The 13,267-nt window shown below is 53.7% G+C and overlaps 1 protein-coding gene across 1 annotated transcript in view; it reads right to left on the minus strand.

The window, feature by feature from the left end:
* Positions 1-9,399: 9,399 nt before the first annotated feature.
* Positions 9,400-13,267, minus strand: part of Chrdl2 (chordin like 2) — a 28,746-nt gene continuing 24,878 nt past the window's right edge. The window contains exons 10-11 of the mRNA XM_059270623.1: positions 10,395-10,487; positions 9,400-9,551 (exon numbers count right to left, since the gene is read on the minus strand). Coding sequence (XP_059126606.1) covers positions 9,472-9,551; positions 10,395-10,487 — 173 coding nt within the window. The 3' untranslated portion in view covers positions 9,400-9,471. The remainder of the gene's footprint in view (positions 9,552-10,394; positions 10,488-13,267) is intronic.

Below are 13,267 nucleotides of genomic sequence, written 5' to 3' on the forward strand. Positions count from 1 at the left end.
CCAGCCTGAGCTATTTTTAGAAGCCGTGTTTGCAAATTTTGTGTTAATAGTGTCTCTGTCCAAGCTCTGGCTCCCAGGGCTTAGGGAGGGAGAGAGCCTTGAGAAGTCCTCCCCCTGGCTGCCTCCCCCTCCTCCTCTTCTCGTCCTCCTCCTCACAGGTGGCTGGGATCAGAGCCTTCCCCAGGCTTCCAGGGCAGACATTAGGCCAGCGGGGGTGGGGAGGGAGGGAGGGAAGTAAGGCTTAGTGCTTAGGAGGAGCAGTCTGAGGGGCCCAGGGACCAGGCACGGGACACCTCTGTTCTTGCTCATCTCACTGGATGGGCATGGCCAGTCCCTTTGTTCCCGGTTTCCCCCAATGAGCCCGGGCCTGCCTATCAGTCTCCTGTCACTCTCTGAAGACTCCCATCCAATCCCAAGGGCCCCGCCAGGCCTTGACAGAACCACTGCGGCATCCTGGCTGAGCCCTGGCCCACAGCAGAGAAAACACACCTCAATGGATCTTCCTGGGCCAGCTTATGAAGGGGGAACTGGCCGTGATGGGAAGGGCAGGCTGGCAAGCCCTTACGGTCCCACCCTGGGGGCTTTTTGTCCGGCATGAAGGACAAAGACTCTAAGCCTGTCAGTACCCGAGGATGGCTGGTCCAAAGGGAAGGTGGTGGGGGCTGGGAAGTCATAACCCGCCCTGAGCTGAGGGCTGAGTAGAAGCCAGGTGAAAAGTGGGTGATAAAGAGCCACAGGGCACGCTGGGAGGTTGGGGATAAGAGGGGACCCCAGACTCCATACTTCTGCCACCACTGTAGCCAGGGCATCCCTACAACCACGGAGGTTTCCATCTTGTCCTGATTCCCACCCATCCACACAAATCTGAACGCTGAAGGCGCACCCAACCCCCCTCCCCCCAAATCTAACACGGGATTCACGGGAGTAGTAGCCATTGGGGTGTATCCCTGAGCCCTAAAGGCTGGGCTGGAAGGAGCCTGGGGGCTCCAGGGAATTCTGTCTAGTCTCCTCCTGGAACACCCACCCCGGGAGCTCTCCCGGTTTGATAGGGGGTGAGCAGGAAACGCCTCCTTGCCGAAACCCACCTTCCTGTTGCCGGCTGGCCCTTCCTAGCTCTGCCTCTTCAGAGAGGCGGCTTCCTGTGGCTTTGGGAGCCTGGGTTCCAGCCCTGGCTCGCTCTTTTAGAACCGTGTGACCTTGGGCGAGGCCCCCACTCTCTCTGGACTTCATCTGTAGAGTGGGAAGAGCTTCAGGTGGGGCCTGGAACCCTGTAGGCTTCACAGTTAACCTTGCCATGTTATCATCACCCAGCAATGGAAGGGAAAACTGAGGCCCGGAGCGCACAAGCTCCTGCTCAGGGCCGGGGCTTGCCCGGAGGAGCAGGCAGGGAGGACAGCCGTGGCCTCAGGGGCCCTCGCCAGGCTGCGCTGGACCGCTGCGCTTTACGAGCAAAAACAAACACGTCCCACAAGCCGGGCCTGTGCCGCCGGGTCAAAGCCGGCTTTGTGCCCGCCCTGCCGCCCCCGCGGCCCAGGCGATTTTAATTAGCGTCTGGGTCCACGCCGGAGTTGCGAATCAAAGCCCGCGTTCTTCAGCGCCCACGCCCCAACCCCCGGTCCCGGGCTCCGCGCACCCTGCTGGCAGCCGCCGGCAGTGAAGTCGTTTCGAGTTCGAGTCTTGCCTCTGGGCAAGTGATCCAAAAGCTGAGCTTCAGTTTTCAGCGTTATTCTCAACACTCACTATAGCCAGCCAGCCCTCACAGTGTGGCTTGGTATGTAGGAAGATAGACGGCTGACAGGTGAGCTGGCTCCAGTAAACGCGCAGAAGACCCTCAGGGGAGAGGCTGCGTCTTGGGAGGATGAGGAGGTGCTCACTGGGGACACTGGGTAGGGCAGCGAGGCAGTGGGAAAGGTACATTAGTCAGTGCTTGGCGACCAGATTTGGGATGGGGGGTGCTTGTTGAAAACACCAGTGTAGGAACTGGGGATTTGGCCCAATAGGAAAAGTGTCTGCCGAGCAAGTGTAAGGAGTTCTTACCTTCAATAGAGACATTCTGCTCCCTGGGGCCTCTTGGCCATTTTATCTGGTCAAATTGGTTTGGTGAGCTCCAGGCTCAGTGAGCGACCTGGTGGTTTAGTTAGTGTTTCTATTGCTGTGATAAAATCATGACCAAAAGCAACCTGGAGGAGAAAGGGTTTATTTGGCTTACAATATAGATCACTGTCCAGTTACTAAGGGGCGCCAAGGTAGGAACTCAAGCAGGGAAGGAACCTAGAGACAGGAACTGAAGCGGAGACCATGGGCATGTGTGCTGCTTCCCGGCTCACTGACCTCCACGGCTTGCTCAGCCTGACTTTTTCATACTACCCAGAACCACCTGACCAGGGTGTAGGCACCGCCTACAGTGGGCCGAGCTGTCCCCACGTCAATCATTAATCAAGAAAATGCCCACAGATTTGCTTACAGGCCAATCTGATGGAGGCATTTTCTCAACTAAGGTTCCTCTCAGATGTGTAGCTCGTGTAAAGTTGACAAAAATAAGTCAAAACAAACCAGTTAAACCTCCCCGGAGACACTCTCAGAGACCCAGCCCGAAGGTGTCCTTCATTAATGCCCTAGATCCGTTGATCTTTCTTTCAACGTTTCTTTAGTGTGGTGTGTGCTAGCATGGGCACATGCACTACAGTGTGTGCACAGAAGTCAGAAAACGACTTTTAGGAGTCAGTTCTCTGCTTCCATCATATGTGACCCAGGAATCGAACTCAGGAGGTCGGCCTTGGCAGCACGCGCCTTCACCCGCGATGCCATTTGCCGCGTCCCTTTGGTGTTTCTTCATCCAAACAAGTTACAGTCAAAATTAACCACCACACTGGGCCTGGGTCTGTTGGAGGCTGCAGGCTGGAAGGACAGAACACCTGGCATGTGCTAACTGCCTTTTGCTGGGATGCCTGGACTCAGAGGTTGCGCTGAGGCATCGGTTGAAGGTGAAGGATTAGGAGGTGTTTTCCAAGACAAACCAGTAACTGTGGAGTAGAGGAGAGGTGGGGAGGAGAAGGAAGGATGGGGGGGGGGTGATTCAAGTCAAGTCCCACAAAGGGGAGCCGGGCTCCGTCTTGCAGAGAATCTCTGGAGTTGGCGCTGGCGACTCCTCAGCTGTTGATACCAGCTCAAAGGAGCTGGAATGTTAGTACCACACACCCTCAGCCACCATCAGTGGGACGGGGGGTGGGGGTGGGGGGGGGGTGGGGGGGTGGGGGGGGGTGGGGGTGGGGGGGGTGTCTCCTCGGGTTTTCTATACTGGGAGATCCCCTGGAACCAGTACATACGACAGTGACAAGGGAATGGGAGGTGTCACAAGTGGGGACTGGCTACAGCAAGTCTGCAGCAGTAGGAACTGGGAAGCCATCGGTTTTCTTAAGTGTTGAGGGAGGGAGGTGGGAGCCATGTCTGATCGGCATGGCTTTTGTTGACTCAACCTTCTATTTAGGTGGGGTTCTTAAATCCATCCACTTCCATCTCTGTGGCCATGTTCTGGCCTAGATGGCTGACCTCTCTGTCACTGAGAGCTGTGGGATTTGCCTGCAGTGTGGTCTCACCTATTCTTAGGAGGACCACTGACTACAGCAGGGGACAGCAGGACTGTGGGTGGGATCTGGACAAGTTCTACTCACCTTTGTTGCATGACAAACTACTGCCCCCCCCCCGCCCCCTCCTCCACTGCTTTTGAATGCTTTTGAATGCTTCCGAATTCTGTTTGTTAGGAGCTGGGGCCAACCAATACAATGCTTTGTCTATGTCCCGGCATGCCTGGACCCTCTAGCCACATACTTAGGCTATCATTTCTGGTAGCTGGACTGTTGCTCAGCTGGACCCAGTGACTGAAGATCCAGGAATACTTCTCCACGTGGCTTGGCTTTCTTACAGCCTGCCACAGAGTCACTGTGCAATGTGGCTCAGAGCTCCAACAGCAAGTCTCTTTGTAGCAAGGCAGCAGCTGTGTGGCCTTTTCTGGCCGGAAGTCACCTGTCTAATTTCTGCTTCATTCTGTTGGTACAGATGAATTCTTCCAGGTTTAAAGGGGAGCATAAGGGCTGCATGGCCCAATGTGGGGAGAAAAGCATCAATGGATATGTTCTAAAGCTGTCACAGGATGCAGACTGCGGTGGCCACACCTGTGAACAGAGCTAGAAGAAGAAGAAAAAAGGATCTAGACATGATGATACATGTGTGCAATCTCAACACTTGGGAGGAGATGGGAGGAGGAGGATTGTGAGTTCAAGGCCACCCTGGGATATCCCCCCTCCCCAAATAAAGAAACAGCAGAAGGGATGGGGAGGAAGAGCCAGGGAACAAGACTTGGTTCTTTCCTGTGCTACCAAGGAATTCAGAGAAGTCACGAAACTTTGTGTTTGAAGTTGGTCTCCAAGGCCAAAAAGATCTATCGTGGAATGGTTTGTTAGTGTGACTCTCAGGTTTTAAGTATTTGAGGTTCACAGGCTCTGTTTGCATTCGGGGCCCCATACATGTGAGGTCCTGGTGGTGAAGGCGGCAGCGATGCTGACTGTGGCAGTGGCACTGGGTGACAATGGTAGTGATGATTCAAGGACTCAGCAAACATCTATTGAGCACCTATGATATGTCCCTCCCATTCACTGCTACTGTCATGGTTCCCGCTTTGACTACTGTGTATTGAATGCCTCCTGTGGGACACAGGCTGGCTGCAGAGAGAGACTATACTCCTGCAGGAGAGTCCCACTGCCTGATAATAGACCTTTGCTATACAGAAGAACAAGTTCCATTATGGAAGAATACAATGTGTGGGCAACAGGAAGGACCAGGGAGGGTGTCTCAGTTACTATTCTATTGCTGTGAAGAGACCATGACCAAGGCAACTCTCATAAAAGAAAGTGTTTAATTGGGGGCTTTCTTACAGTTTCAGAGGGTTAGTCCATGATCATCATGGCAGGAAGCATGATGGCAGACAAGCAGGCATGGGGCAGAGAGAGAGAGAGAAAGAGAGAGAGAGAGAGAGAGAGAGAGAGAGAGAGAGAGAGAGAGAGAGAGAGAGAGAGCCTGGCATGGGGTTTTGAAACCTCAAAGCCCACTCCCAAACAAGGAGTTTATACATCTCCTCAAACAAAGCCACACCTCCTAATTCTTCCCAAACAGTTCCACTAACTGAGAACCAAGCATTCATGTATATGAGTCTATGGTGGCCATTCTCATTCAAACTATCACATTCCATTCCCTGGCCCCCACAGACTTGTAGCCTGGACCCTGGGGTGCTGTTGGGAGGACAAGCAAGGAGATTGTATTGACGAGGTAGCAGATGACATCAAGTAGGGTCAGGACAGAGAGCTTTGGTGTCACCCAGGGGCAGTGGGAAGTCCTGGAAAGACAGCTTTAGTAAGGGAAAGACTGGTGGGACGATGGTTTGGAAAGGCCACCAGGGCTGATAGGCAGGACTTTCTAGCAGGGGTGAAGTGGGAAGGGGGAAAGGTTGGTGGCAGGGAGCTGTGAGTAAGTTGTAACAACCTGAACCTTCTAGTCCCAGCCTCTGAGTGGGTTCATTGCTGTTTGACCTTAGGCACAGTGTGATTTGTACTGGAGCAGGTAAGACAGAGTAAGATCAGATCCATGTGGTCATTACATCAGCCAGATGTAATGAGGAGAGGTCCAGATCCAAGGTTTAATTCTAGAAAGCTTCCCTGTGCAGAGACCTACACCAGCCCAGCCCCTGCCAGCCTCAGCCACACCCAATAGCAATTCCCAGTCTTCTTCTATACACGATTCCGAGGAGAAGTCAGGCAGGGGTGTTTTCCAGATGCTAGCCTGAGGAAAGGTGGGTTACTGAGCCAGTCCTAGAGAGAGACACCATTGTGCCAGTGTGGCCCCAGGCCTTCCCTCACTTCCAAGGCGGCTTCAAACCACTGGTCACATCTTGATTCTCAGAAGTACTGCCATTTCCCAGAGCCCAGTATCCCTGGAGGGATGGGAAGAGGTGGTGTCCCCGCTGCAGGAGGAATCAGCCCCAAGAAACCTGGAGGCCCCACAGTGAACGAACCAGTTCTGGGGCCAGAAGGCCCCCTGGGATGGACAGGCGGAATACAGGCTCTGAGCGCAGGTCTGCTGGGCCCTCTGGTGCTTTGAGGTCCGCAAGACCCCAGCATCCTAGACCCCAGCTGGAACCCACTTTCCTCCTTTTATTATCGTTCATCCCCTGGGTTTTCACTTCCTCATCCGTGAGACAGGAGTAGTAATCCCCACTCACTGGGGAGCAGATACGATGATGGATTTGAATAGATCAGAATGATGGAGTGGGTGTTACTCACCTCCACGCAGGACAGTAGACCCCTGGGGTCTACTGTGGGAGCCTTGGAGAGTCCCTAAGACTCCCATCCCCTTCTTCCTCAGCAGCCTCATGTGAGATGGGTCAGGGTCCCACAGTGAGGGTGTGGCCAAGAGAAGATGATCATCTTTGAATATCCATCTCTCCGACCTCAGTCCTCCTTTCTTCTCTTTCCCTGGGGTTACCCAGACTGGCTGGCTTCCCACCCATCCAAAAGCACCTTCCATCCCACGCACACAGCCAGCCACCCTCCTCCTCTCTTCTTACTGCCGGATTTGTGAAAAGTCTGTTTCCTCACTTCTCAGACACCACCTCAGGTGCCCCAAACCCAGCTTCTGCTTCTCAACCGACACTAATGGTTGTCATGGCCACGAGGCTGCCCTCGTCTCCACAGAGGGCTCTTTCAGGCCTCGCCTGTTTGCCTTCTTGGTGAGAGTCTCCTGCCTTCCCTCTGCTCTCCCTAGTCATTCCCTTGCAAAGTGCTCTATGCCTCTGCCTCAGTCCCCTTCTCTTATCATTCTGCAATCTTTCCCAGGCCACGGTCCCTCCACTCCTGGCTTAGGTCACCATCTATAAGCCAACAGCTCCTACCTTCTATCCCTAGCCCAGCCTTCTGGTAACCCATAATATACCTAGAATGCTATGACTGTCTCCTCAGGTGCCAGGTGTGTGTGTGTGTGTGTGTGTGTGTGTGTGTGTGTGTGTGCGCGCACTCGGATACATGTGTCTTCTAGAGGCCATCTGGTGAGATTCCTCCCTCTCTATCAACCTTAAGTCCAGTCAGTCCATCCTGCCTTCCCCATGGCCTCCCTCCTACCCAAGCTTCTCACGTTCATTCCCTGAACAGTTCCTCCTCCCTGGCTTCAGCCCAGCTCTGCCAGGCCATTCTTCTGCAGTGGTTAGAGGCAGCTCTCTAAATCACAAATTGTCTCTTGGGGTGAAGCCAGAGACTCTCAGCTGGAAGGCAGCCTCACCTCCATCTGCTCACTGCCCAGCACTGTCCAGCACTGGTGAACAATCGTGATTCTCCTTGTCACTTGCTTCTCTCATCTACGAAGTTTTCTGCTCCCACATCATTACCCAGCCTCCCTGCCCCCTCCCTCCACTGTTTCTCTCTCTTCCCCATCCTTCAGAGCCTGTGGAAGTGTCCTCCGTTGGGGTTGGGGGCTGTGCCCCACGGAGTCCTGCCGTCACCTCCTTCATCACTTAGAGGTCACGCTGTCACCTCTTCATCTCATTGCTGCTGTCCTCCTCCTCCTCCTCCTCCTCCTCCTCCTCCTCCTCCTCCTCCTCCTCCTCTTCCTCCTTCTCCTCCTCCTCCAGACCTGGGAAGGACAACGTCAGCTCCTTGGTCCGTGTCACTGGTCTAGGGTAAGGCTTAGGTAACCCTGGAGTGGCTCAGAGACTGTGTGAAATCATGGAGCAGTTCGGTGTGGCTCAAAATGAGTGTTTGCTCAGATAGACAGGGCTGGACTGAAGTAAGGAGGGCCTGATGTGTAGACTGTGTCCCCCCAAGGGGAAGCAGGCTTGGGGCACACAAATAGGCTTCACATAAGCCTACTTGAAGAGATCAGGGAGGCAGCTTGTCCTGCCACCTCAGGAAGAGTACACTGAGGACCCATTCCTGTCCTGAAACCCAGGACTGCAAAGCCCACCTGCAACCCTGTGATGGGGAAGAGGGCTGGATGTGGGCCGAGGGGCAAGGAGGCAGCATTGGGAAAGCTGCTGAAGAGACCTCCCACATAGCTGGGAAGATGCTCAGAGCCCACACTGTGAATGGCTGGGCTTCTGGGTTGCTGAATTGCCCAGAACCCACCCCTAGAGTTGCCAAACAAAGTCCCTGCAGTGAGCAAGCTAGCCTGAATTAAGCCCATCCAGTAGAAGGTTCAGGTAGGGGCTATGGGATGACAGGGAGGCCATAGACACATTTTTCTAACCTCAGACTCTCAAGCCTGTCCCCCCAGAGCTGGCGACTGAGCTTAAGGAAGGTGATTTCTAGTTAAGGTGGCATTGGTGGCTGCTTAGATCTCCCAGGCCTCGGGGGCAGTGTGGTGGAAACCGAGGCTGTGGAGACAGCAGGATGGGCTCTCCAGGCGGCTGCACAGATCCCGTCAACAGGCCTCTGCCCACCATCTCTTCACTGCTTTTAATCTGATCTGGATGAGGAGAGCAGGGAGCCAAGGCTGTGGATGACTGAGCCTGGGTATCCTGAGAGTTTCAGCAGGGTGGCAGAGGACCTGAGTTCAGGTCCTGCCTTATTACTTATCACTGTGAGGCTCTGGGAAAGACTGCCTTACTTGAGCCTCAGAGAGCTCTCCAGAGTTGGGTGTGTATGTGGGGTGTGTGTGTGTGTGTGTAAATTCTACATTGTTTGACGTAAGTGAAGTCGCGGGCCATAAAACATATTTGACATCGCGAGCACTTACACACGTGGGCAGGACAAATGGTTGATTTGTCTTTCGCTGTAAGGGTCAGACCTTCTCGGACAACGGGCCAACTTGGCACTCTGACTGCAGTCTTGGATCCCTTTGGAGGTGAGGCTGTTCATGTGGCAGTGAGAATGGGGGAGGAGTGCTATCCTGGAGCCAGAGCCCTGGCTTCCAGTCCTGGGCCAGCTACTCACTCCTCTGTGCCTCCAGGTACATTACACTCCAGCTTTCCTCTAAAGCCAGATTCCCTGAAGTATGGCTGGCTGGCCATAGGAAGGCTCCAGGCCCCGGGGAAAAGTGCTTTGAGGCTGTGAGCCCCACCACTTGGCTAACCAAGTTAGTTCCTCTTCTTAGGCTCAGTGCCATGAAGCTGCTGGATGGGCGGGGGTGCCATCTGTAAAGGCAGCCTGTTGGGGGCGCTTAGGGGTAAGGGTGCCGGGAGACAAAGGCCTGGGCAGGGAGGCTGCCAGACCTGTCCATGGCTCTGATGAAATCTGCTGTGAGGACCACGGTTCTGGAGAGGCTTCCACCCACATGAATTTAAGATGAGGCATCTATCTACCTAGAAGGGTCCCTGGAAATGGGATGTGAAGTCAACAGGCAAGGCTGGGGGGGGGGGGGTAATGCAACTTCTTTATTAATATATAATAACAAAAACAATAAAGCTCATATCTGCAACTGTTTAGGTCCTTGTTATAATGTCTTGGTCACTTTGTCTGGGCTGGCTGTGACTCTCAGCTCTGGAGTCTGGGCTAGGAAGATGGTCCAGTAACCTGCATGAAGAGCGGTAGAAGAGACAAGGGGGTGTGTATGGCCATGCACGCTCACAAGCACGTGTTCAACAGTGGCAGTGACTGCGCTTTTAATGCTTGGGGCAGGAAGACTATGGGCTAGGCTTTGGGACCCACTGGTGGAAAGCTGAGGTCCCCAGTGTATAGTTGTATGACTCAGCCTTCAGACACCCTGCATTTAGGGGTTGGGTTTCCTAACTCCATTCTTGTGGGTAACATTTCATCTGCCACCTGACCTGCCACCCCCCAAAAACCCCATCCAGGTCCATCTTCATAGAGTAATGCAGAGCAAATTAGAGTGTCAGGGAAAGTGGCTAGGAAGGTCTCATTGGGAATGGGCAGTCTAGAGAAGTGGTTGGTTCTCAGCCTTCCTAATGCTGCGACCCTTTAATACAGTTCCTCGTGTTCTGGCAAACCACAACCATAAAATTGTTTTGTTGCTATTTCATAACTGTAATTTTGCTACTGTTTTGAATTGTAATGTAAATATCTGATATGTGACCCCCCCCCCCAAGGGGTGGTGACCCACAGGTTGAGAACCACTGGTCTAGAGGGATGGAAAGTACCAGGGGGCTCCGACCTGACCCTACTGAGCCAAAACAAGGCCATCTGCTTAAGCTCACCTTCTCTCTCTCTCACTTAGGGATTGAGAAATCTCTGGCCCAGACACCCACTGGATTCCTGTGCTGGGAACTGACGTCTGTGGCTGACAGCGCCCCCCCCCCCCAACCCTTCCTCCTGACACCAGAAGCCTGGGAACTCCCCAAGAGGTCCTGCTTTGTCTCTGCTCCCCTCCCTGGCCCTATTCCTAGCCCAAGATCCTACCTTCATGGGTGCCGGTGAGCAGCCGGAAGTTCTGGGCCTCTTTCTGGAAATCTTGCTTCCTGACTCTCTTGATTTGAACCAAGTGGAAGATTCCTACGGGCAGACAAGGCATGAGCTAGGAGGGTAGGATGGGGTGACAACTCACAACTCACCCCACCACCTCCCTCCCTGCCTCCAATCTGACTAGACACCAAGTCATGTGGAATAAATCTGCAGGGTTCTCCCACCCCAGTGCCCCTCCTCAGACACCACACTAGGGCCCTAGCCCCTCGGAATCCACAATCCTAATGGTGGCCCTTTGGAATAGGCTGGCTTCTCTGACCGCCTGTCCCCTCCACAGTAAAGAAAATGTGTTCTTTAGCCTCTTTTCTCAGTGGCTGCTCCTGTCACCATCCACACACCTGCCCAGGGCGAAGGGAAAGAGGGAGGGAGAGGAAGAGGGAGGGAGGGAGGGAGGGAGGGAGGGGAGGAGGGAGGGACAAAAGAGAGACAGTAAAGAAAGGGCTGAGAATGTAGAGCAGTCAAGCATTTCTCTAGCGTACGGCATTACATGATAAAAACCCATAGCTGCGTCCTTCAGACACCAGAGAACACGGAGCTAGCATGTCCCGAGTGTGGCCCAGGCCTAGCTAATCCCTGAGGTCCTAGGAGCAAACCAAGCCTTTACCAATGCCAACCCTTCTGCTACTGCTGTCTACACCTCCTACGCACAGCAAGCGAGCCACCCATCCACCCAATCTTAGCGGGAAGGCTTCCCCGATCCACCCTGCAGGGGTTACAGCCTCCTCTCTGCAGGGCCTATCACACTTAGGTTCTGTTGATCATTTTACCCATTTCTTTTTAAATGTGTGTGTGTGTGTGTGTGTCTGTACATATGTGTACATGAATGTAGAAGACAGGACAGACAACCTTGGGTACCATCTCAGTAACGTTGCCTTCTTCCTTTGAGACAGGACTTTTCATGGGCCTGGAGCTCACCAGGTAGTGTAGTGTGGCTGGAATCCTCCTGTCTCCACTTCCCTAGTGCTGTGATTACAAGTGTGTGCCATGGCACCCAGCATCTTTACGTGCCCTCTGGGGACGGAACTCAGGTTCTCATGCTTTTGAAGGAGGCACATTACCGACTTAGGTATCTTCCTAGCCCAACCTCACCCATGCCTATGGTGCTGTCATTATGCCTATTCCCTTCTTCTCTCCCAGACTTGGAACTCTTGAGAACTTCATTTACTCTTTGGTTTCTGAGCATGAAACATGTAGGATATTTGAGTCCCTGGATAGAAGGATGGATGCATGCATGCGTATATGTGTATGTATGAATGAATGGGTGGGTGGATGGATGGATGGATGGACGGATGGATGAATAGATGGATAGATGGGTGAGGGGTAGGTGGATAGATGGGTGGATGGATGCATGCATATGTGTATGAATGAGTGAATGGATGGATGGATAGCTGAATAGATGAATGGGTGAATGATGTGAGGTAGATGGATGGGTGTGTTGATGAATGAATAGATGGATAGATAGATGGGTAGGTAGACAGAAAGATGTGTATAAGGGCGGATGGACAGATAGGTATAGGGTTGTCTGGATAGCTGAATAGATGGGTGTGGGTGGATGGAAATCCTCTGATATTTTCACTTTGTGGGCAGCTACCCCTGGCACCATACATGGCATGAGGTCCTAAGCACATGGGCTGTGAGGTGACCAGAGAGAACAAATGCAGCCAGTAAGGCCTCAGCTAGGCCAGCACCGCCTTGGGGACACCAAGAACCAGACCTGTACCCAGGGCTCAGAGGGGGCCCCATGAAGGGGAATAGAAAATGCAGATATGGAGCCTGAGTTTCAGGACCTGGGAAATAACCAGCACTACCCTTGGAGCTCCAGCTTAGATGCTGAGAACCAGCAAATAGTTCCAAAGGCCCGGGGACTACGTCCGAGTGGCAAGAAATAACTTCTGAGATGAGGACAGGCCCTCCTGAACAGGCCTACCACGGCATGCTCCCCAGGACACAGCAAAAATGGGAGAAGGGGTGACAGGTGTGTGGGATCCCTCTACCATGGTCTACAGGGCGTGATGGAGAGGAAGATGCTTCGGGGCCTGGGGTTCTTGAGTGTGCCTCTTGCCCTTTGGAAAGGTCGTGTCAAGTCTGAGCACAGCTGAGCCCGTGGCCCCCTAGGCAGAGCTGGCGCTGGTGAATGAGTTCCAGGCAATAGGCCAGTCCAGCTCACAGTGAAGCCAAACTTCTCTGGACCAAGTTGTTCTGGGCTGAGATGGAGGCACCTGCACGGGGTGGGGCAGGGGCCAGGGGCCATCAGAAGGGAAATTCTTTGAGGCTCCTGAAGTCTGCCCTACCAGGAAACTCCAGAACCTGCTCTTAACCCTGAGCCCATTATGCTCAGAAACGAATGCCCTGGCCTGGTCCCAGATGGAGCGGCCTCGCTAGTGCCAGCCCAGGGGTCGCTTGTTTCCACCCCTCTGAGGGAGGAAACGGCGAGCGCCCGTCCTTATAATGAACCCTGGGAGTGACAGTCTGGAACAGGGAGGGAATCGTGGACATTCGGGTGGCCCAGGGGCCAGGAGATGGGGAGCACCGCAAAGGATGGGGAGCACTCCCAGGGGCGGGGCAGTAGGGCCTGGCATGGTAGAGCTAAAGAGTCCCCCTCATTTCTTTTATGCTGAGTCCCGTGATGATGAGATGGGAAATAAGTCCCCTTTCTCTGGCCCTTCTTGGTCTTTCTCAGGCACATCCCTCAGCCTTTGGGCAAGCCATGTTATCTTCCAGACTGAGTCTGCCCTTCCTTCCTTGGACAGGGTCTACACAGCCCAAGCTGTTCTCAAATCCTCCATGTGTCTGAAAATGACCTTGAAAGT

The sequence above is a fragment of the Peromyscus eremicus genome, chromosome 1, assembly GCF_949786415.1.
Source record: "Peromyscus eremicus chromosome 1, PerEre_H2_v1, whole genome shotgun sequence".
In the NCBI taxonomy this organism is placed as follows: Eukaryota; Metazoa; Chordata; class Mammalia; order Rodentia; family Cricetidae; genus Peromyscus; species Peromyscus eremicus.